We start from the raw sequence: 26205 nt of genomic DNA on the forward strand, positions 1-26205 counted from the left end.
TAATTAAGCTTACCTATGTATGCTTTGCTTTTTAGTCACAACAGAGACCTGAATATGTAAGAATTAACTGCATCAATTTTAACAACAAATTATTCCTTTCATAATTTCTCTCTTCTTTACCTCCAATGTTTGCACCAAATACTTGATATATTCTTATATGTGACCCAAGATATATAAAAGGAAATTTTCACTGGATAATAAAGTAGAAATTCTGATGAAGCAGGACTTGGATGTTCCTTTAACCCAGCGATATGAATCTATAAGCAGTGTTCTGATTATTTTTCTTTCACTTATTGTTAAGAGACTTTCCAGGCCTTGTCCTTATCCAACACAAAGTGTTTGAATGAGCATGAGTTTCAGCCACTCTGGATACCTCGTAAATGGTAAGAACTTCTCATGCATTCAAAAGCAATTACAGTTTATATCCTTGATCTTGAAATGTTTGTTTGATTTGTACACCAGTTATGAGGAATAGTTGGGAAAATGATTTTCTCCATTAAACTGAGCAGAGTGGATTAAATATATCATTCATTTGTGCTAAAGAATAAAATACTTGATAATGCTAGCAGTTTGCACTGTTTTAAGATTGCCAGCAAAAGGGTAAGTTATAAAATAGGGCAGAATACATAAGCTGCTTAAACGGGTTTTTCTGAACATGAAGGAGGAATAGTTCTTTAGGTTTAGACCAATGCAAGCTGGTTTCCCTAAGAGCTGCCCAAATGTTAGGATGCATTAACCTTAGCACAGTACCACAGATCAGCTCTTTCTGTAGACTCTGAAGAAACACCATAATGTTAGGAATTTCCACATGGCTCTCACCTCAATATGGTTCTCCCAAATTTACTGGATTCTTGAGTAAATTTGCAAAAGCAATAATGCCCCAGTTCCCTTTTACACCAACGAACCAACCATGACTAACCAAGTATGAAAACTTGTGAAATTTACCATATGCCACTTACTTGTACCAATATGTAAGTGCAGACCAAGAAGGAACCATATGCTAGAATGTGTTATGCTCATGTATGTTTATGATGCTGATGTATGCAAATATGTAAATATAAAGATCACATGTACCTCCAAGTACTTGGAGAGCATCCTGGGTCCTTTGTAATAAATGAATACATGGCAAAATATGAACTCATTAATTTAGACGTACAATTCAGTAACATGAATTCCAGATAGCAGTGTACTGATATTTCTTCATATAAATTTGCTGATAAACTAGGAATAAAATAATTATTGAAAGCATCTGTGCACTTTGATTGAATATGTTCTGATAAAATGGCCTGACTTTCCATATCATTTGGATGAAAACTGTATTAAAAGGGAGACACTATAAACTCAAGAATAAGAAGAAAGAAGCTGGGTTGGGCCAAATGACTGTGGTTCTAATATGAAAAACTTTCATGAAGAAGATATGGAAGGATTGAAAGTCCTTTTTCACCCCCTCAAACCAGCCCAACTTTTAGAAATAAAAATTGTCAGCATGCATCAGAGATAATCATTTTACCTTCTAAAGATGTGAAGCTTCAGAAATGTCAAGTGACCAAACAAGTATGTGCAGAAATTAACTTTTTTATTATATATCATATAATGTAGTAGTAAAGTTTGTTTGAAGTGCATGAATAAAAAGTTAGTGAAATTACAGGAGGAACAATCTATATAGCAATAATAGGTGCATTCCCTGTGCATCTGAAAGAAAAAAAAAAAAAGAGTTTTCACTCATTTTGGCCTAAAACTTAGTGTTCAGGTTCCCAGGATTCTGACAACAGAACCCGGATAACGCTGATTAGAACCATAGGGGCTTTACAATAAAAGCTAAAATATTGACCATATGATGGCAAAAAGTCTTATTTTGTGGTTAACTTATTCTCTTCTAGCTACTCTCTGATGAAGTTGGTGGTGCTGTAGAGGAGGACCGCCGCCTCCTGGACGAGGACCGGGACCGCTCAGCGTTGTAGGTGACGTGCTTGTCGTAGTTCTCCATCTGAGCCTCAATGAAGTCTCTCTGCTGCTGTCTGATGGTCTGGCTGAGGAGCCCAGGGAGGGCGTGGATGCTGCCAATCAAAGTCTCTAATTTGGTTTCCAGGGTAACAATCCTCTTCTCAAAGTCTTCGCTCCTTTCATTTAAGTCGGAAATCATGTCATACATGATATTCTGGGTCTGAAAAACAGGATGGAAAAGAAATTAGAAACATAACTAAGAGGCTTATAGACTTGCCCTAGAAGTAATCTGCAAAGTCCTGGAGCTTTAGGGTTGGTCTCTTGGTGGTGACATCTGGTGTAACAAGGTGTCACTGAACTGAATGGTTACTTTGCAGAAAATTCCATATGTTGCTCAATGCTGAGATTTAGAAATTGATTAACATTGAAAACATTAATATTAAAATTTGTTAAATTAATTAGACAATTAATTTGGTTCAATTTCAGAAAACGTAGTGCAGCTACAGACTATGATTTTAGGTGGTGTGAAGACAGATGAAGTTGTTTCAAATTTGTGTGTTTTAAGGGTTGTCACAAAAGTTAGCACATCAAATGCATTTTGCCACATGTAATAATAAGGCAAGGACAATCTTTCAAAAGACTAGCAGATTTAAGGAATAAGAAAAGTACAGATGATTTGGAATGTAAAAAGATTTTGAGGGTGGAATATAGATAAAGCTCAGGATTTATCTGAAGAAGTGATTTAGTAAATTAAAGCAATAAATTCCTAAATACATTTTGTTGTCTTGCAGTCCAAATCATAGACCACTCTTCATTGATTCAAATAGGGTTTTTTTACAGAAAAATTTAGGATAAATAATAAATTCTCAAAATAAAAGTTCAGGGAGATACTGAAGTTGCCAGTCTACCTGTGGGAATGTCTTAATTGGAGCTAAGTATTCAATTCATAAGTCTGATTCCTACTTATATTTTCTGATGTAGCCAAGAGATGGGACTCCAGGGTTGATCACCTCAGAGGGAAGGACAGAGATGTTAAACTTGTCTGTTAATCCTTTGTCCCAATCTTCCATCCTTTTGCTTCATCTCACCTTACAATATATCTTCTTGTCTTGCTTAACAACCTCTTAAAGATGATAAATGAACCCCATTAAATGGGGGAACTATTCAGAACACAGACACCTTGTTTAGTTCTGTTGTGGAGACAGCCTGCCTTAGCTGTATTTTCACTGCATACAACAAGTGAACACCATCCATTTGATCAAAAAATTCTGAATCCTATGGCATGTACAGTCCTGTCATCATAAGAATGGCACTAATGAAATAATTGGAAATAGCATCTTGCCTTATAGATGTACTCTTGAAGTCCAATTAATTCTCTGTGTCACATTTCTGAAGGGTCTATTTTATTTATTTAAAGAATACCCAGTTTTTATCATTTAACCTAGGAGTGATGCAAGAACCTGCCCCAAAGGAGGGCAATATTAATCAACGATGTCTTTCTACCTGTCACTCTGTGCCACCCAGCTTAATTACAAGCTTGCTCTCCCCAGGTAAGTTAAATACCTCACTTATGTTCACCTACTTATAGTAGGTGCTACTGATATACATGAAAAGGAATATAATTTAGATGCATTATTTAGTGACATGAGGCCAAAGGTGTAATTGTTATAGATTATACTTAAGGCTATAGAAAGAACATAGCTGATTGTCAAGTGTAAAACAGAACATACAGATCTAATCGAAAGTTGCCTATTTCAAAGCATTTGTGGTAAAAGGCTAAAAATGCATATGTTATTCTATTATCTCTTTTAGAATTACCTCAAAAGGATACAGTGTATTGATTATTGATATTCATTTTTTGAGAGTGGATTTTACTGGGGGAAGAACAATTAAAAATTCAGATAAATCTTTTAAATGGAATAGAAAGACTAGATAATTATTAACATACTTTTTAAAAAGTATGATTGATATAATGTGATGTAGAAAGACCCATAAAAAGGTCCATTTTTTAACTTTTAGGATGCAATTTTTGGGAGTCTTTTTAAAGTTTCAATTTTACATTCTTAGGAGTTTGTTTAAAATATATAAAATTTTATTGTTGAGTTCTATTTAACCCTGAACCTCATAGTCAGATGTGAGATGAAATTCTGCTCTCACAGAGAAGAGGTTTAAGAATTACAGATGTCTTCGTTTTCACTTGTGAAACTATGGTGCCTCTAAATTCACTACAAGTAGGAAAGACTTTAGAATGGGGGTTGAATAATGTATATGGAAAGAGAGCATATTAAATAAAAGTCTTAGAAGAGTGCTTTTACAATGATGGACCTTCAATTCTGAGTGGTTTGTTGGTTTGATGAATTAATTAAATTTGTGGTAGGATCCTTGCAAAGTATTACTAATGATTGCATAGTAGTCAAGAGATGGGGCTGTGAGGGCCAAGTACCCTGAGGCTTACCTTTGCCAGATCCACCAAGGTATTTGCTTGGTCATTTAGCTTCCTCTGCTCCATTTTCACACTTCTTAATCTAAAAGACAGAATCTGAAGTCAGAAAAGTTCTCTTCTTTCTTAAGGTATCTTATGGCTTCCAAAGAGCATGCACAAAATTGACAAGAGCAAATAACTGCATGGATAATGCCTTGTATTTGGGGGTAAAGACCATACTGGTTATGTGTCTGGTACAATGAGAAGCATGCTTCCCCAACACGGCAAAAAAGAAAGGAGAGAGCAAGAGATGAGATGTCCTCAGGACAACTATTACCAGGTAAGTTGAATTCAGAAAGGCTCATAAGGATTTATCCATATGAGAAAAAGCCAAAACATTCATTAAAGCCCCAGTATCGTGACAAATAGACATAGGAAGAAATATGCAAAGCAACTGGAATTTCATCAATGTTGGAGCAATGAGCACCTTCCTATGCCTACGTGACTAGATACAGGTATTAACCCTGTTTAGTCTGAAATGAATTGGGTTAGGTATTTGAACCTGATGAAAACACAGTGATAAGTGAGATTCTTATTAACAAAAATAAAACTTTTATTCAACCAGCAGCAAGATAACTCAAAACACATAATTCTCTTATTCTTCATTGTATTTCACTAGATGTTTATCTTAAACTGCCATTGAATTTGAAGGGAGGCCAGACCATTTCCTTGGAAGAACCTCTCTTAATTTTTATTGTAGATAAAAAAGTTACAACAAAGTATCTGCTGGATAGACTCTCTATTTATAAAGTTACTTTCAACTACTTTAAAATATCATTGTATGTATGAAGTCAAAAGGCCACTCTTTCAAAAAACTATCCTTCTCAATGAGAAATGACTATTCTTTATTTATTGTATTATAACAAAGACTTATTCTGTGTTTACTATGTCCAAGAAATTAATATTCTTTTCCAAGAGGAAAAGTGATTTATTGTTCTTTAAGCAAACATCTCAAAGCCTTGCTCCAAAAAGGGAAATGGGTCCTTCTATGCTACTTCGTAAAAATGGGGGCAGGGGGATCCACATCAGCCTTATTTTGCTTGATGATGGATCACTTTACAAAGTAGAGTTTTAATGCTCAAGAAGGCATTTTGCTATTTTTCAATTTAAGGTATAGTAATTACATGGCAGGAATAAAAATTCACAGGGCAAGATTTTACTGCCAGGGAGATTTTTGTAGCACATGTTCATCATGCTCAGTGATTTTGTTCTGAAGCCTGGATACTCAATATGTCAGCAAATCTGCTTTGCAGTGAAGATCTGGTTCCTCTGCCAGCAAGTTTGACTGACACCTACCTCCAACACAATCTTTAACAATCTAAAACAGTTTAAATTTATAACTTGTCATTGAGACTGTGTTTATTAGAATGCTTGGAACAAAGTTCACTGGCTTTGTGCATTATAGACATGGAATAAAGTTCTAGTCTAAGAGAAATTTACAAATGTACTTAAATCCAATATATGATTGAGAAAGGTTTGATACAATTCTTGATGTAAACCTTTTAAAAGAAGCAGAAAAACAAAACCACTTTAAATATCTATGGGTCATTACAGAGAAGCTGGAGAAAGGAGCTATGTCAGATGGGGGCTCTGTCCTCACTGGCTCTAATTTGACCTCCAGTTTCTTCATGTATGAAATGAAATATGTTAGATGAGAATAGCGTTCCTGGAGTGTTGGATTTATACCAACAGAGTTGTTAATAGATGACTTTAAGTAACACTTAAACAATATTAAAACAGGGGGAGAGACAGTTATTCTCTTTAATTCTCTTCCAGGTCTTGATTATGGCAAGACAAATGTCTGAGGCTCGTCCTGTCCAGCCTTAATGGCCTGATACCTGCTCAGAGATTTCTAGCCCATGGCTAGAAACTAAAACTAGAATTTCAATTGCCAATTAATTATACCTTTACCTCTCTTTGCTGTGTGTGTGTGTGTGTGTTTAAATGATAGAAATTTTGTGTGTGTAATGCTGAAGATTGAACCCAGGACCTCATGCATGCCAGTTAGGTGCTCTACCACTGAGCTACATCACAGCCCTACAGTAGGATTCATATCAAGTTTTCTTTTAAGTAATAGTACAGGTAGACTAGAGTTTGGGGCTTTAGACCAGATGCCTCCAGCAATCTGCCAATAGAAGTCATCTTGAACTCTGAAAATCAGGTGGGTGGTGGCTCCTTAGCTGAAGTGGGCATTTCGTCTTAAGTCAATGGAGCCTAATTTACTTCTCTTGCATTACTAAAGTATGTCTGACAGTAGAATTTTGCCCATTTTATTTTTTGCTAATCTGGAAAGCTGAAATAGAGTAGCCCTGTTTGATTGGAATTCCTTTAGCTTTCTGAACTTAAATTATCTTGTCTGCTTTTTATGCAGCCTGTAATGTAGGAGAGCAGTTGGAAAAAGACCTGCTTAAGCTGCAGCTGCCAGAATAAAAGGTAACATGCAGATATGTATTATACTTTTTGTCCCCACAAAAAAAAAGAATAAGAAACATGTTGATTTCTTCCTTGTGAACTTCACTTATCACAGGAAAATATCATGATTTTGGATCACATTTCCATAGCAGCAATCAGACTACTAAAATTCACAAATAAAGGATCCGCTGGGTGCATGCAGCCAGTAGAAAATTCTGCAAATGTTGAAAGGAGCGGCTCACACAACTTACTTCCGAGCTCTATTTTCATTTTGTTGAAATAAAAAGACAAAACAAAAGAAAAGAAACTGTAAAATATTCTGGAACAAAATAATACAATGAGGTGTTCAGTTGTGCACAGGGGGCTCGATTCATTAGCTGGAAGATCCTGTTATGATTCTGTAGGATTTGGACATACTGGCCAAAGAGAAAAACACTATTCAATTACATCACCATCCTTCTTCATCACTACCATAATTCCCCCACCTGAGAGTGCATGACTTCCTCTTGAATCAGAGTTCAGAAGGAAGAGCATGCATAAGGTCAGCTTGGCCTCTTGCTACTCGTTGTTCAAATAAGTGATAGAAAACATTTTTTTGCCTAATAGGATATGGTTAAAGGGACAATGACATTATAATGTGATTCCTTTTTCCCCAGAGGGGAATAGATCTTTTCCAAATTGGAGCTATTCAGGAGCCCCTCTGTTGTGTAAATCATGTACACTGGATTTTTTGGCTCCGAGACAAGTCCAAGTTGATGGATGGATCCATGGTCAAGGTAGAAGAATGAAAAATTTAAAGCTGCTACCAGAAAAAGGGTTAAAAGACAAAGAGAACATTTCATAGCACCAAGTGAAAAATCCAAGAGAGATACTGAAGAGTGATTAAAACAAGGGGAGGAACTGGGAGAGTTCATCATCCATCAGAGACAAGAGTGGTCATATGCTGGAGTAGAGAGGCCATAAAGTTTGGAAAAGAGAAAGAGTTGAGCTAGAGGGGAACAAGCAGAAGGTGGAAGAGCTTCTGAAAAAGCTCTCAGGGCAACTCAGAAACTAGGAGAGGCCAGGAGAGCTCCATCAAATGAATTTAATTTTTTTTTCTTCAACTAGTAAGATCTGATTTCACCCAGTGTGGACTGATGAGGCTGCAGGTCTCACTGGATCTGGACTGTGGGCAGTGAAAGCCACGCCCTGAGGAATCGAGCCCTGTGTGCTTTCCTTTGTGACTTCACTCCCCAACTTCTAATACAAAATTAAAATGAAAACTGATTATTTATGATTAGAATAAGGTAGCCAAACCCAACCCCTTTGTAAATGTACTTTTCCCCAAAGCATAGGAAAACCAACAACCACCAAGCTAATTCGCACAAATCAGAACATATTTGAATTGACTGAAGCTTATCTCTGGAACAGAAAGAATGAGAAATGCCTGCAGAAGCAGAATCACAGGGATTCCTCTATCACTCTACCCAAAGTATCTTGCTAAAGGGCTCCAATTAGCACAGCACCCTTAAGATAGGGTAGATGTGCTACTTCCTAAAATTAGCTTCCCTGAAGAACTTTAAAAAAATATTTTATTATAAAAAATTTTCAAACTTACACAAAGTTGAAAAAGAATTTTACAGTCAATATCCATATATTCTCCCAAGTTTTTGTGTGAAGAGTACTCAACATTCAAAGCCTATGACAATATATAACATTTTACAAAAACTGTTGCAGCAGTTTTTGTGGATTTGTTATTTGAAAATATCAACAGCATCAAAGCCAGATCACATTTAATAGGTTACACAACAGAATGGAACACAAAATCCTGAAGGAAAGGGATTTTCACTTAACACACAGACCAACCACACATGCTTGATCCCATGTCATCTCACATCCCTGAACACATATCTTCTCATACATACAAAGATAAGTTTTTTTTTTTTAATGTACTCAAATAGGTGAATATCAAGTAGTAAAAAGAAATCTCCATGTGAAGCCCTTGTGTGAATGCTGGGGTTACTGGGTTGGACATGACTAACAGTCGTGCCTGGTGAGTCCTTTGGGGAAGAGGTCTATCCTCTGACAGAGGAGGGAGCTCAGAATCTCTTGGGGGTTCCATCTCTTAGGTCTAGACTTCAAGGAGTCCAGATGTCTAGCTATGCACTGCTAGGTGGCGGTTCTAGCTTAGTAAGTAACTGAACCTGGGGAGCTCTCTTGTGAGCCAGATCTAATGTAAGTTCTTCTCTGTGTTTTCCCTCTGACTTGAAGTCTTAAAATTCCAGCCCTGTTTTTTCCTTACAATAGGGGAAAGGCATAGTTGTGTGTCTAGTCAAGTCACAGAGCTGAAGGAGAAATATCATCCTCTTTTAGAAAGTGTGTTGGTGGCAATAAGGGAAGAAGCATGAGTGAGTAGCTGTGAATAGTAATGAGAACCAGCTACGCTACCATATGTGCAGTTCCCTCTACTTCAAATCTCAGACGAGTACTTCAGTTTTATGTTCATTAAGGCAGGCAGAATCTACCAAACAAGTACACACATGTGCATAACACAGACATAATCTCTATTATTTTTAAGGATCACGATGTAAGCAGGGCAGTTGGATGGATAGGTGAAAGGGTGGGAAATGAAAGCTTAGTGATTCTTCAGAGAATGTTATGTATGAATTAACTAAATATGTAAAATAAAAATGCCAGCTTTAGAGCTTTCTTGTCTGTTTCTCATGGTATATATAGCCAAAAGGCCTAGTATTTACCATCCTTTCCATGATTACCCTGGTGTAGGTTTCATGAGGAAGTCACTTTTTTGAGCCATAACTGTGACCCTGTGTGCACTTCCCCATGCAGAAAGGGCATTATGTTAACAGCAAGTCTGCAGAGCATCAGAGTCGGGCCCCACTGAGTCGTACTTACCGTGAAGATGCTGTCAGCCTGGAGGAGAGAGACCCTGGGTTTCCAAATTATCATCGAATCTTACGAGGTACAGAGTTTTGCCTTCAAAGTCTATCACAGCTATATGATATAGTAGTGAAATGGCATGAAGGACTTAAAGTGAATAATGGTATCCTGAATAAAGTCAGAATAATGATACAGAACCACAGAAACCATAGGAACTTTAAAGTCTCTAATGAACATGTAGCATATAAATAATCCCCAAATTTCTGATTAAGAATCATTAAATATTCAAGTATTAAACAATTATCTACACTGTAGTGATATAAAGAGCTTTGACAATATGTTGAAAACCCAGATAGATCATATAATGTCTATTGCAGTAGACACAAGCTTAGCATCCTGCAGCAAATTGTATGAATAACTACATAAAATTAAGAAACACGTTTTAACAGAAATTATTGATTCTAAAGAGAAACTGAGAAGACATTTGAATGAGTGGCTATTCTACTAATAAATTATTATTAATCATAAAAGGAACTAAAACTTTTTTCCCAGGATTTCAGTGATGGGATTATTAAAATGCCAGCAGATGTCTTTTGGGGGAAGAAACCTGACAATGTTTTATCATTCCTCATGAAAACAGAATAACTATGTGTGAGAATCATGCCAAAGATTTAAAAAAAAAAAAAAGATGAAAGTGGTACTTACTGATGAATAGCTTGCAAGAATTTTCGTTGATGTTTTCTTACTTTTGCATGATCTATCTTTTTTACTAGCTTTGTATTTTTGTAAATTAGCCATGTTTCCCTGAGTACATTGGCAGCTGCGTTTTTCACCTGTTTAGAAAAACAAACGACAAAGAAGCAATTGATAAATCCCAGGGCAGAATTCTTTGCAACTTTGCTGAAGGTCATATTTTTCCTCTCGAGGATCATGGTAAGCTTTATTTAGTACTTAGTACTCAAAAGAGTACTTTTCTTGAATATGTGCCTTTTAAAAGCGTCTGTGTCAGGGAATAATACTTAAATATGAAGGAGAGACTACTGATTTTCTTCTGTACTGAATTCTGTCCTGCTGCATCAGGAAACTTTTTTATTCAACATTTTTTAAGTCGGAGGTGCTGATTCTCCCAGTCTTTATTGCAATTGTTCTATGTTCTCCATTTCCCTAGAGAGAAGGAAAATGCCAGAAGGCCAAGGTTAATCCTGCCCTTTGCAAGCTCACTTGGTATTTCTGGCTGCGTACTTTGGTAAGGGCACATTTCCACGGCTGAAATGTCTGAGTAGACTTGGAGTTTATAGCCTCCCAGAGTAACTGAGCAGTTTGTACGCTTGTTAGCACACTTCGATGAATTGACAAAGACCCTGTGCTGTCCTGATTGTGTTTGAAATTTAAGTATACTGCAATTCAAGTGGATGGCACAAACATAAAGGATGAAAGCATTGCAGTAACTGTGGAAACTGCAGCAGATGAATGGTGTATCTATTCACTTGCTTTCTTGATTAAAATCTTAAAAAAAAAAAAATCCTGGAAGCTGATAAAGGCCTGGTCAGGACAGACATTGTCCTCTTTCTTGCTCATACTGTACGCTCTGGTGACCCAGAGCTTCCACTTGGGCTTATTGCTAATCAGTTATTCTACAAGTTGCTTCATTTAATTCTTTTGAGTAACAGACAAAAGATATTTCACAGAGAAGCCATAGGCTAGTAAGGTATGAAGGGGTAGAAAGAAATCTTCCAAGAAAGGCAATGAGGCGGACTGGAAATAGGAGTTGAGATTGAAAAATGGATCCTAAATTCTGGAGTTTGCACTATGTCAGGTTGCAGTTACTAGGGACCCTCTTTAGGACTTTCGATTTTTGTAACATGAAAAAGCTATAAATAATGATTACAAAAGTCCTCTCATTCCTTTGATTTACAATAAGAAAAAATCTTAAAATTACACTAAACCTACGAGACCAACTTTATATACATTTTTACTTTTGCAAGGAAAGCATCAGGTTTTATGACTAACTGTACTGGTAAGTTTTCTTTTTGAGTGACGTTGCAGGGCTAAAACCCATTTCTTTCCAGTAAAACTCCTTTTAGGAGTGACTCTGGTTCATAATGCATTTCCTCTGAATATCCATTAGACTGTGCATGGAACACTTCCTCATTCCAATAGAAAAACAATGGAAACATGCGGAGCACCATTAGTGCATAAAAGTAATGGCACCACTCTGCACGATAAAGTTAAAAGGACTGTGAGTAAATTCTTGGTTTCATCTTAGTGCTATGGAAACACCTTCATCAGCGTGGGAGCTGCCTTCCTGACAGCTCTTCGATCTGATGGCTCATCCTCATCAAAGGTAAGGGATGGGTGTAGCATGAGTCATTGAGGTTTGAGGATCTTGAATGTACAGAGCAAGAGGTGGGAAGAAACTGGACAGCAGTCCCTGGGTGGGGGACAGCTCTTCTAAGAAGCACAAGTTCCCAGCTCTTCAGAGTGGCTGTAGAAGGCTGGAAGATTGGTGAGGGCCCCTGATGGATGCTCCCTCCCTGAGTTTACAAATTGGAGGAACAGAGAGGGAGTGTAGATCTCAGATTGGTCAGGCACCAGGAAAACCAGGCAAGACACCTGGATTAAAACACAGCAGTTTGGGCTGGGGATGTGGCTCAAGTGGTAGTGCGCTCGCCTGGCATGCGTGCGGCCCAGGTTCGATCCTCAGCACCACATACAAACAAAGATGTTGTGTCCGCCGATAACTAAAAAATAAATATTAAAAAAAGATTCTCTCTCTTTAAAAAAAAAAAAAGCAGTTAAATTTGGTTGGATTCCCATCTACAAATAGCAAATCTCAAATTACTTCTAAAGTCTGTAAACTTTTAAAAAGGTAAATCGCAGCTTATCTCTGATGCATTTTAAATAATTGATTCTTTCTCTTGGGATAGGGGTTCCTTTCAGCCATTCCCCACCATCTCACACCTGGGTGGGTGATGCCCTCAAGTCTCATATTGCAGGATTTGCATTTACTTAAGCACTCTAGTAGCTGACAAGCTTAAAAGAAAATGACTCCTCATCTAAAAAAAATAAAACACATCCCTACAGCTCCTTTTAAAAACTTTGAAATATGTGAATTTACTTTGAGATACCCCTTTTCTAACCCCCTAATAGGTTTTCAAATGCAGGAACGAAGCATCATGTTTAACTGCTACTTTTCAACAGAAAAGCCACAAAATGATGTGTGCCAGAATCAAAACAAACAAAACCACTCTGCCTGTTCCTAAGATGTGTTCCTAATGGTAGGTCTCCTTGTCTCAGAGTTGAAAGGAACAGAGGGTAGTGAGAAGACAGGGTTGAAAGCATCTCTAAGCTTTGCAGGTTTGAATAACAGCCAGTTGCTTTGCAAAAGCATTATAGAAACTTCCAGGAAAAACTGGGAGAAAAGTAGGTCCTCGAATTCTGCATAAGAAGGAAGTTGATTTTGAGGGAAAGTTTCCTCTTTCTCAATTAAGAGCCCTGCCATAAAGTCATCTAATTATGTGACCCTGGGGCTTTTGTAAACTCTCAGAGGGCAGGGGTCAGGTGGCCTGAGTACAGTGTTTTCGGCATAGCTGGCATTAAATAAATGTCTAAGCTATGAATTGAGCATGATAGCAATATGTAATTTATATACAGAAACATCTAATCATGAATGACACACTTATTGGCCAGAGGATCCTTAGGATAAGAAGAGTAGTAGCTCAGTGGTAAAGCACTTGCCTCACATGTGTGAGGCACTGGGTTCGAACCTCAGCACCACATAAAAATAAATAAAAATACTGTGTGTTCATCTACAACTTAAAAGAGTAAACAATTTTGGAGAAGCCATCTAGGTTCAAAATGAATCAGTGAATTTTTATTATGAACTGAATAAGGGTATATTGAACCCCTATACCATGACAATTAGTATGAGGGGATTCAGAGATCTAAGAAAGTGTAGTATGTAGAAGGCAGATCAGTGTAGCAGGGGGAGGGAGGAAGGACAGGAAAAGGCAGGAATAGCACAATGGAATTACATTTATTAATATAATAGTGAATTTCACCTTTATTATAAAGCATTGATTTAAAAAAAAAAACTATAACTAGAAGAAAGACCAGTAGAGTAGAGGAAAGGAACAGGAGGAGGGAAAGTAGAAGCACTAGGGATTGTAATGGAGCAAACTATATTCCATGTGTATATGATGTCAGAATGAACTCTACTACTACTATGCAACTATGATGCAGTAATGAAAACATTAAAATGCAGTGCAGAGCTAGTTTCAACAGTGCTTACCATGCTATGTCTTTATCGAGGAAATCTCACAATTCTAAAACAAATTAATTGGGCAAAATTATGTGAAATGAACTGAATTCATTCATATTTTTCAAAAAACAAGAAAAGTGAGGGTAAGGACCTTTGTTAGTAGGTCTCTCTTCTCTTTTGATGGATGGTCCTGTAAATATAAGAACATTTACTCTGCCTCTCTAATACTCAACTCTAAATAAAATCTTCTACCAGAAAATTTCTGAAAGGCATATTAATGATAAGGTATTTGATAATAATTTGAAAAAAGAAAGGCTCTAAAAGAAATGATACTTCAGAATAATACTTACCCAGATACCTTAAAACAACTCTCATAAAGGCCGTGAAATGTGGTTGCTTCACAGATAATTATAATAAAAACTATAACAGTAATTCATAAACCACCAAAGCACTTAGAGCAGGCAGACTTTAAACTGAAACTTTGATACAAAGCAATCTGATATAGGTAATGGAAGAAGCATCGTCAAAAAGCCTTGCTCCTTATATTTTTCCTTGCTTTTCACTACTTAAAGTTTTCTAGTCAATCCCTAAAAAACAAATACCAAATGTCTTCTTTGATATAATGAGAGCAACTAAGAACAGAGCAGGGAGGAAGAGCAGGAAGAAAAGATTAACATTAAACAGAGACACTAGGTGGGAGGGAAAGGGAGAGAGAAGGGAAATTGCATGGAAATGGAGGGAGACCCTCATTGTTATACAAAATTACATATAAGAGGTTGTGAGGGGAATGGGAAAATAAATAAGGAGAGAAATGAATTACAGTAGATGGGGTAGAGAGAGAAGATGGGAGGGGAGGGGAGGGGGGATAGTAGAGGATAGGAAAGGTAGCAGAATACAACAATTACTAATTGGGCATTATGTAAAAATGTGGATGTGTAACCGACGTGATTCTGCAATCTGTATTTGAGGTAAAAATGGGAGTTCATAACCCACTTGAATCTAATGTATGAAATATGATATGTCAAGAGCTTTGTAATGTTTTGAACAACCAATTAAAAAAAAAGAAAAAAAAAATAAAAATAGAACATTTCTTAAGATGGTTTCTGGTCAACCCCCCCCCCCCAAAAAAAAAAAAAGTTTTCTGTTTATTTTTCTTTCTCCTGCCTCTCTCCTCAGAGGCCTTTTCCACATAAGACTTGCACTCTTTGCAAGTTGGAAGGCAGTACACCGGGTGCCATCTGCCCTCTGTTATTTGCTCCCCTCCCCTGTCTCAGTTCTCCTTAGGAGCAGGTACCTGGAGCCTAAGGGAACGCTGTCACTGTGGAACAGGCAGAGCCCAAGGATCTGCTCCTTGCTTTTTCAACCCATTGGGCTGCAAAACCAAGGATAGTAGAAAAGCTGCATAGAGTAAGTAGTGGAGAATTTGCTAAGAGACACCCAGGGAACAACAGGATGTAACTCTCATAGTGTTTGTATTATGGATCTTATGATTCTTCTTAACAAGATTGGAAACATCCTCGGAGGATATTATTATGCATAGTTATCTTGTTACTATGGGTCATCCAGCAACTTTAAAAATTATGTCAGCATTCTCAACTTGTTTTCAAGTTTCTTTTCAACAGAAGATATTCTGTTGGGACTAAAATTCCAAGATTTCCTCTTTGGTTCATACCTGAATGAGTAGTAATAATAATATAAAGATACAGCATGGTGAGCGCTGCATCTGTAAAGTGATAAACTTTACTCAGTAGCTTGTCCTGTCTTTCTAAATGAGGTGACAAATTTTTGGAATCATGCTTTCATGTGAAATATTTAGATTAATCTGGGTTTATGTACCTCTTGGCCATTTAAAAAAAATTAGTAGATGGACACAACATTTTATTTACTTATTTTTATGTGGTGCTGAGGATCAAACACAATGCCTCATGCATGCAAGGCAAGCGCTCTACTACTGAGCTGCAATCTCAGCCCCTTCTTGACCATTTTTGAATTATAAAGTGTCATGTAAATTTTCAGAAATACACCATCTCCCTAAAGGCTGGTGCATAATGAATAGTGTGTTTTACCTTCAAATGTAGTGTTTTACATGGTTCGTGTCATACAGAGAAATGATTTCTTTATAAAATTGTTCCCTTGAAAATTTGTGTACAGTGAATAATTTTTCATGGAAATTTTTCAAGCCTTCCTGTGTGTGCCCTTAGTGAATTGAACAGTTACATTTGTTCCTGGGAAAGTAACTATTATTTTAATATTCATATATTTTCTTTATAGCATTACATTCAGATTTCAGAATATCTATTACTATTAGCCTGTTCAATTATGAAAAAATATTATTTTAGGGAATATTTGTATTTTTAACCTCTTTGTAAACTATAAGTGGTTTGCCAGTCCTTATTTACAATTGGATGTTCCTCAGAAATCATTCATAAATTATCATTCAATATTAGAATTTTTATTCAGAAAGTTAAAATAAATGGGTCTGTTTAGAATTTACATAAATAACCAAATAGAATTGAGTTCCAAGTAAATGATACTCATTAAGTTGATGACTTAGTATAAAAGAACGGAGAGGACTGTAAAAGGGCTTTTTCATATATTGTGTTGAGTGTCATAAACCAGAAATTTATCTTTTATTTCAGTGCTATTTCAACATTTATACTTATTGACATCTTGTCTATAAAAATTGATCTGTCAGCAAGCCTGCTTGCTAGAGAGACTTGAGTACTAAGAATTGCTGCTTCACTCTTAAGAAGCAATGAGATGCCAGGCACGGTGGCACATGCTTGTAATCCCAGGGGCTCAGGAGGCTGAGGCAGGAGGATTATGAGTTCCAAGCCAGCCTCGGCAACTTAGTGAGACCTTGTCTCTAAATAAAATATAAGAAGGACTGAGGATGTGGCTCAGTGGTTAAGTGCCTCTGGATTCTATCCCTGGTTAAAAAAAAAAAAAAAAAGTAATGAGATAATAGAAGTTTGAAAGAATGTGAGGTTTGAAATTAGAATAGTACCTCTTGCTGAAAAAGCTATCTACAGGCAATCTGACATCTGACACTCCATGCAACATTAAAGAAGTTTATCTAAAGTATACCAGAACTTACAACAAAACACTGTAACATCAGAAAACTGGTCAGTTTGTAGAAAGGAGTTTGTTCATTAAAACCTAAAGGAAGGTAATTTATATCCTGGATCCATAATCCTTTAGAGGAGGCCCACGAGCAACATGAAGAAAAGCCCAATTGCATTAATTCTCTGACTCCTAGAATATAATATCTTAGCTCTTCAACGTTGGCAGTGAACACAGAACCCCAACCATATTTTGTACACAGTATATTTTGACCACTGAATATGTAGTATTACAAAGGAGAAAAGTTATAATAAATTCATTGGATTTAAAGAATATTTGTTCAGAAATTTTGTCCCAGTATCCTCTTTTAAGATTTCAGAGCCTTGGGGAATAACAAGTTGAGGTGACAGTTCTTAACTATAAGTGCTTTTGTCCCTTTAGGAAGGTCAGAGGTTAGAGGCAGTGCTACTGGCATCTAGTTAATGCCAGATGTGCTGATAAACATACAAAATGCATAGGATAGTTTTTGTTGAGAAGATTTACAGGATAAATGAATGGGCTATATGGTGTTTTAGGTATTTTTCTGCCTAATATCTTAAATGTGGCATTAATTTTTGAGAAAATGCATAACCTTTATAATAACAATTTTATGGAGTACACAGGTACTTCAGTGAAGTGTTCTTTGGATATGGAAAAACTTATGACTCTTATGCAACATGTAGTACAGAACCCTATGGTCCAAGCACATGATGAAATTTGGATTGGATGTGGACTAATAATCTCTTTCGTCCTCTATTCAGCCCCTCATTTACCTCTCTCCTTCCAGGTATTTTATAAATGTTCATGAATTTTGAGAAAGGAATGAGAAATTGGAAGAAAATGAGAGGAAATCATGGGGTGGGAATACAATCTGAAGTGGTAAGTCTAAACTGAAACTACAGCATCTGCAATTTAGAGACTTTGATTGTTGAGTGCAAATGTGAACCTACTACAATAAAGTCACACTAGTGTCTGAAAGGTAAGACTTAGCATTAGCAAAGCAATTGGAATTCATGTTTCCATATCACAAATGTAAACTGTATAAATGAGTATTTGCATGAAAATGACTGCTCTACTAGAAAATATTTACCAAATGAAACAAGACCACTTCTTAAAAATTTGAGATGGGTTGGCCAGGTTGGCCTCCAGTTCCTGAGCTTAAGTAATCCTCTTGCCTCAGCCTCTCCAGTAGCTGGGACAACAGGTAACTGCCTTGTGCTCAGTTAAACAAAGATTCCTTTTATATCTACAACTAAAATTGAGCATGAGTGAAACCCTGAAAGTTGGAACTGTGTTTGAAAAAGCTATTGATTCCTTTATGGATAAAGTTACAAAATGACAATGAATTTTGTTCTTTCAATGACAGTTGTTTTCCACTTTAGGCAATGATGACTACTATAAAATAATTTTATTTTTGACTTTGATGTTTCATGTGATTATTAGAGTAAATTCTTGGCCTTTCTTAATAAAGTGTCCCCCCCACAAAGCTTTCTAACTTGATGTAATCAGAGAGAGAGTAATAGTACCTCTCTCATAAGGCCGTTGTGTGGAGGAAAGAAATTCGCACTTGACTTAAAAAGAGGTCATTCTAAAATGTGAACAAATGGAATTGATTTCCAGAAATGCCTCAACTTTCAAACCATGTCATTTCAACCTCAGATGTCAAAAGCCATATTTCCCAACACTGAATCGGTGTGGTAATATTTCCTGGAAGGATAGGTGGGTGATAACTTACTCTTTTCGTCAGCTGAGTATCCATCATGAAATTGTGCACGTGCTTTTCTGCTTTGGTAAGTTCTAGCTTTCTTGCCACTACAGCTACCACCAGGGCTGTGCAACCCGCACCCTGAAAACAAGAAGAAAACCCAGAAGAGTTACTACAGCCTCAGCCACATTGGAAAATGTTTTGTAGCAAATGTATTAAGTTCCTCAACATATTCTTTGGTGTCTTCTGTAAGTATCAGAAAAATGTGGTTAATGAATGGAAGTTAAAAGGCTTTAAATGGAGGGTTAAAAACCCAGTTCACCTCTACCAGATGAAATTAATGGCCAAAAAGGAAACTGGCTACAATTTCAGATTTCTTTTTAAAAAATATAGTAAATCCATTATATCCTTAATAATAACAATAATGAGTTAAGTTAGCATAAATGCATGGAGTAGAAATAGATTTTTCCTTAAAGAAAAATGCTCCATAATCATCTCCCAAGATGAGACCTGCAGGCTTGCGGCCAATCAACTGTAGTATAGCAGGAAGGAAAGAGACAGATGATCTCAGCGTGCACATAACCTCAGACTGCTAAAGTGTCAGTGGTCTGAACCTGGACAATGGAGATATATGAAGTCATGCAGGTAAGGGATAACCATCCTAATATTTTGGAGGTTTAACTAGTACCAGGAATAGCATGATTCACCTTCATTTCAGAAAAAAAAAAAATCATCAGTGTTCCTTTTCGAATTATAGGCCATTTAGCTGATCTCTTGAGGAAAGAGGCATGACACTGCATGGTACCCCACAGGTTATAGCCCTGCCTTTCTAAAGTCAAGGAGAACTTGTTGTGAGGGTCAGAGGTAAGGTAAAGATCATGGAGGCACCGCCATCTGACCACTCACTCTTGGCCCGGCCAACGGAGGGGCTACCTCAGAGGCCTGGGAAGTCATCCCTCCAGACAGAATCTTAACCCTGAGAAGACAACAGAGCAGTCGAGAGTGCCAAGCCAGTCTCAGTGGACACAGAATAAAGGGCACAGGCAGGAGTGTGCAGGGGAGAAGTGTTAGTAGCATGTTTCAATATTGAGGGATCTTTCAATAGATTCAAATCTCTTTAAACTGGTTTTTAATATTTGGCCACTTTATGTTGGCCAAAAGGGTAGAAAGGCATCTAGGTAAGAGTCTCAAATTCCCAAAGATAACCTGGCTTTCCCAATTACCATTATATCTAATAATAATAATAATAATAATAATAATAATAATAATAATCACTAGTTCACATATCAACTCTGTGCCTTCACAATGCAGTGGTCAACATTCTAAATATCCAGTTTTGAGAAATGGCTACATGAACTTATAGCCTACCCATAAACACAATGATGACTGTGTTAAATTTTTATTTCTAAAACATTTAATGTCTAAAAGGCAAGTTTGAAAATCATACATACAATACGCTACTGGTTTTGTTTTTTAAAAAAGACAATCCACACCGGAGACAGAAAAAACTGGAAAGAAAGAAGCCCACCTTCAAAGAGGTTACCTCTAAGTAGTTGTGATACTTATTTTGTTTTCTGGAGCTCATATCTTTTATAATCAACACATTATTTATGTAAGAATGTAATTATACACTTAAAAGTTTTCTTAAAAAGTGACAACCATTTATGCTTTAACTTAACCTTTACATATCTTTGTTAAAATTCAACCTAGAAAAACTATCTTTCTTCATAAATCATATTTTACATATACTTTTTTTTTAAAGAGAGAGAGGGGAGAGAGAGAATTTTTTTTAATATTTATTTTTCAGTTCTCTGTGGACACAACATCTTTGTTGGTATGTGGTGCTGAGGATCGAACCTGGGCCGCATGCATGCCAGGCGAGCGTGCTACCGCTTGAGCCACATCCCCAGCCCCATTTTACATATACTTTTAATGTATAATAAGTTATATGATATTTTCATTTGTATTTGAATATCTCTTCTCTTTCCATCTTGTATGAAAAAATCTGTATCCTCAGAAATGAAATGCTACTAATCATATGATCAAAGAAAGAGGCTAGAGGTATTTAGAAATTATCTGTTTAACCTTGTGATTTTAGAGATAAGACAACTAACGCAGAGTTAGTAGTTATCCAGTTATTAGCCTTGATTTCTTAACTATTTCATGATATTTATAATACATTTTCTTATTTATGGATAAATTTCCATATCCAGGATGCATCATGAGGCACTGTATTTCAAAACAACATTCAAATTTACTTTATCTGATAAAATCTTAAAATATAAATATTTAAACATTGAGAAATAGGTTAGTTAACTGTCGCAACCTTTAAATCAATTGTTCTCAACTTTGTGAACTAGAGTCACTTGGAGTATTTGTAAGAATCCTATGGCCGAGAGTATGTGCACAGTGAATAAATCCTAATCTTCAGGGATAAAACCCAGACATCTGTATTTTTTTAAGTGATTCCAACATAGAGTAACTGCTTTAGATGAAGGAGGATATCTCTACAAACAGTATTCAAAGAAGAGAATGAAGTTCTTAGTGGGTATTTTACTTATGAAGACATTCAAAATGGGGAAAATAAAGGTAGGGTGTGTGATAGTTATCCTAATATTCTGTGCTCTGGGCAGACAATAAAAGCGAGGTTATTTTTAAACATGTACCAAAATCTAGTCGTGGTACATGACTCAGTGGCCACCATGCTCACTTACTGTAGGGGGCAGCATTTCTTTGACAAATGCAGGATCATCACCTGTTGAGGCATGCTCCCAGACATTTCTCAGTGCAGCAGAGATTGTAAAAACCTGAGGGGGCTCCTAACTGCTAGAGAGACAGCTATGAGAGGGCAGTTGGCACAAGAAGTTGAATATTGTTCTCCCCTGGCAGGTATCCACTTCTGAGATCCTTCTGGAAAGAAACCAAAGTCCTAACAGGAGTGGAAAATCACTGGTACCAAGAGCCTTTGGAATTTGATTTTGTGTTTATTCTTGGGCTCTGTTCTTCCCTTGCTGAGTCTTCTCTCACCCACCAGACGACTTATGCATTAAAATGATTACCTTTGGTGCAAATGGGAGATGAAAGCAAGTCCAACAATTTAGTAATTGTTAAAACGATTGCCTACCTATTTCACTCCATTATCCTAACTGTACCCCTTTAAAAGTTGTGCCTCCAGAGACACTTAGAAACCTCTTTCTGTTCAAATGCAAAGCCCTTCGCTCCTTATCTTTAAGCCTTACTTTAATTAAGGAAATCATAGACTTACATCTCTCTAGGTTCTTAATATATCATAAGAGGATTTGATATGTATAGAATTATGTCTCAAAAAAGGAACCTTTAGAGTTATGCAAAATGAAACTGGCTTACTTCCAAAAGCTTTCTAGGTTCAAGGTAAATTCCTGCCAACACATTAGTGGTTACAGTCATTTCAGTAATGGCATAATGTTATTGTCCACTCAGCATCTATTTCCAGGATCATTCTGTTTCAGCAAGTGAATAAGAATGAAAGTAAGCAGGCTTTTACAACATTTTCTCCCAAGCTTGTCACCACCACAATCCATGTAGAAACAGTTGGGACTAACATATGTTACTCTTTGGAATGAAGAGCCCTGTATGCCTTTAGTAAGATGAGTCATATTCCTTTCACCAAAGTTAGAAAATATATCCTGGCAACTTTTCTCCCAGTTCATTTGTGTTCTTAAGGAAGACTAAAAGCAAATCACTAACCTGCCACTTTAAGATGCTTGGGCACCTAAAAATCACGTGAAGGGAAGTGTTTATGTAGCCAGAATACGCAAAGCAAAGGTTTAGGGTTTCCTTCATTTATCATCTTTCCTTCCAACAAGGTAGATGTTAAAAGAAGGGGCAATACCTTGCTTTAAGAAAGGTAACTGATAACAAGTATTGGTACTATTCGTGACCCTAAGTGAGGTCAGACAGATGACAGCATAAGTTCTGGTTCAACTCCAACACCTGGAGAGTTCCAGATGCTGCCAAATTAAGATGTCTGTTTCTCTATGGTAAGAGCACAGAAACTGCACACCATGTTGATGCCTAGAATGAAAAAGAAGTGGCCTATTTATCCTTAAGATCATTTATCTCTTAATGTTTGAAAAATCCAATGGTGACATAGTTATATGGATCCTGCAACTACTTCCAAGAATCATTTTGAAGGAACATTTTAGAATCAAGCTTTAATACCTTAAGAATATAAACTTACAAAAGATAAAAATTTCTTCAACAGTATGCTGGGGAAAGTTTTTTCTTTTAATTATTTTTAGTTGTAGATGGACACAATACCTTTATTTTGTTTGTTTATTCTTATCTGGTGCTGAGGATGAAACCCAGTACCTCACATGAGCAAGGCAAGTGCTCTACTACTGGGCCACAACCCAGGCCCCTGGGGAAACGTCTTGATTATTTCCTTATACAGATTCAAAGAATAAGGAAATTTGTAACCTTTTGAAATTTCAGAATTCTAACTACCAGAGAGAAGGGCTCTGATAAAAAATAATTTTCAAAATATTCAACCTAAATTATCTTTCTGTTGTTTGTATCACAGCTCCTAAAAGTTCAAACTGTAGTTCAATAGTCAACTTCTTAGACTAAATAGACTATGAGAGAATTAAAATTTATAAAAAATAGTTAAGAATTGAGTGTTATGCTTTATACTTGAAAATTAATCTTAAAGCTGTTTTATTAATTTTTATTTTTACATATCAGTTCATCCTCCAAAAGGAGGATGAGTATTTCAAAACACTACCTATTTTTCTGTCCCAGGGGTTGACTGACTCAATATCCTAGAACCATAAATACATTTTTATTGTACTTGTCTAACATAAATAATTATACTTTCATAAAAATATGTAAAACAGTCAATTCTGGCAAATAGAATTCTATAAAACACTCAACTTTAGTATTACCTCCCATTGGAGTTCTGCAAGGTTTCTTTTGGTCATAAAAACAATTGCCTCTATCAGAAATGTCCTTCCTTGAGTCCCTTCAAATAAAAACTACTATTTGCTCCTGGAGGGCAGAGGTCAATTTTTTTTTTTTTTAATTTTTTTTTTTGAGAGAGAGAGAAATTTTAATATTTATTTCTTAGTTCTCGGCGGACACAACATCTTTGTTGGTATGTGGTGCTGGGGATCGAACCCGGGCCGCACGCATGCCAGACGAGCACGCTACCGCCTGAGCCACATTCCCAGCCAGGCAGAGGTCAATTTCAAATGTCCTCATCCTAAGGAAGAAGGGAGGAAGTGTGTGGTGTTTGACTGAAGGCCAGGGACCTGCAAAACCCAAGTCTTCATGAGGGTGATTTGCTGGTTCAGCTCATTGTTGTACTTTGGGGGCTGGAAAGAAGGAAGTACTGCATAAGACTGGTCATCAACAATGAGTCATCCTGGGTTTAAATCTCATTATTGGAAATGGTGCCAATGTGACTGCAGGTACTTTAGAGACAGGAAGGGCAGCTCTGCTAACTAAAAGTGCTGATGGCTTAGAAAAAGGAGATGGAACTGTGGAGTCATTGAGCTAAGCACTAGAGGGTCACAACCACTTCTAGCTATGCATGTCTGAACCTGGAAGAAAGCAGCTGTTGTATTTCTTCTGAAAGGAGGTCCCAATAACACACAGGTGGGGGATACTGACTTCTACTCATCCATCCCACCTGCAGTGTTGCACAAAATAGAAAACTATTCTAAGAATTTAAAGATATACTCTCCTCTGTGGGCCTTTATTTGAGGAGATTCAATGAAACACCAGAAAGAACCCCAAAGCAAACAAACCAAATATAAGGCCTCTTTAAAATTATTTGATATCAAATACCCTATGTAAAATGATACAACATGGGAAAAAGTGATCCTGCAGTATTTTTGTCATTCACATAAGAGCACTCTTAGTACTTCTCTGTCTAGAGGCAGGAGACAAAACCTTCAAATAGAAAGTGATACCTTAGGTTTAGCCCTCTTTAATTTACTGTCATTTCTCCTTATGACTTTTAGCTAATTCATTGCTGGTTCTGGACTAAGGGCTCAGCGCAACTAACCTTCAGGAGGAAAGCTACTAACCAATAACTGACTGAATCTCTGTACAACGTGAGGCCAAGATTCCTCAACAAGGGCAGATTTGCTGCTGATGAAATTATCATCAACTGTTTTTAAGGAAAAGACAAGGTTTCTGTCTGGAGTTGACTTTTTACTTCCTTAATAAAAATTTTTAAATTTATGTGATTCTCAAATTGTTATAAACTGGGAAACCTTTATACTTTGCTTTTGTTTATACAGAATTACTAGTAGGAGAGAAGAAATGTCTTTGAACTGACCTCACTTGTGCTGCTTTGGCAAAGTCTAGGGGTTTACAGATCATCATTAGAGAACTGCCTATCAGATAATAACCTGCATCCTCAGGAACAGAGATTACTCCATATTTAAAGACAATCATGCCCAAAAAATTACTAATTCAAACTCAAAAGAACCAACAAAAAAGTTGCCATAATTTACAGAAATAGAAAACCAAAAGTTACACATGAATGACTTTGCAATTTATAATACGAGGTAAGAAGTCCTTACCAAGGAGGTTCCATTCCTGAAATAATCATCCATGTTCATAAGAAAGAAAAGATACATAGCTTTCAGAATGTGTTATATTTGTAAAGATACAGAATGGCAGATTGGATAGATGCTAAATAAAACATTTACCTTCTCTATTGTAAAATTGGATATACTGAGAAACTAGCACATATGACCTAGCAATGTTATTTGCTTACTGCCTTCAACAAAAAAAAGGAAGCCATTTAGTATTCATCCCACTGGTTATGAGACACCCACATCAGGAAATTCTCAGTCCTTTCTCCAATAGAGGAAGGGTAGGAGAAAATGTAATTGCAACCTGAATTGTTTTCTCTTGAAGGGTAATGAGTGATTTTTTTTCTTCCTATTGGGCAATTCCTTGATTGTGTGTTTTTAAAATAATATACAGGAGACAGGAAGAGATCTCTGTCCCTTAAGCTCTAATTCCTAAGTAAATCCTGGAAAAAGGAAATTTCTACTTGTTTGATCTATCACATTTCATTTGATTTTTTTTTTTTTTTCAGTGCTGGGGGCTGAACCCAGGGCTTTGCAAATGCTGCTAGGCAAGCGCTCTACCAATGAGCTTCACTCCCAGTCCCAACATTTGAATTCCTATTACAGTATTTCAATAACCAAGCTCCCCCAATTTTAGTAGTTTCAAATCATCTGTGAATAACATTGTAAATACAATCTAAACATTGTAAGGAAACTGTGATTGTCTGAAATTGTGAATCCAAGATAATGAGAGGCTATTTTTGATAATGCGATATTTTTTCCTCCCAGAAATATTATAGAAAACCATTTCTCCTCATGGTTTAACAATATATTTCACAATATATTTCTGCCCAGGACA

At 36.6% G+C, this 26205-nt stretch overlaps 1 protein-coding gene across 7 annotated transcripts in view; it reads right to left on the reverse strand.

Moving 5' to 3' along the window:
* Nucleotides 1-1606: 1606 nt before the first annotated feature.
* Nucleotides 1607-26205, reverse strand: part of Kcnn2 (potassium calcium-activated channel subfamily N member 2) — a 424434-nt gene continuing 399835 nt past the window's right edge. For 6 of the 7 annotated variants that reach the window (XM_077796938.1, XM_026414667.2, XM_077796931.1 and 3 more), the window contains 4 exons: nt 18814-18924; nt 10421-10548; nt 4400-4469; nt 1607-2164 (listed from right to left, as the gene is read on the reverse strand). In XM_077796938.1, coding sequence (XP_077653064.1) covers nt 1877-2164; nt 4400-4469; nt 10421-10548; nt 18814-18924 — 597 coding nt within the window. In that variant the 3' untranslated portion in view covers nt 1607-1876. The remainder of the gene's footprint in view (nt 2165-4399; nt 4470-10420; nt 10549-18813; nt 18925-26205) is intronic. The other variant, XM_026414668.2, reaches the window with a different exon arrangement.

The sequence above is a fragment of the Urocitellus parryii genome, chromosome 1, assembly GCF_045843805.1.
Source record: "Urocitellus parryii isolate mUroPar1 chromosome 1, mUroPar1.hap1, whole genome shotgun sequence".
Classification (NCBI taxonomy): domain Eukaryota; kingdom Metazoa; phylum Chordata; class Mammalia; order Rodentia; family Sciuridae; genus Urocitellus; species Urocitellus parryii.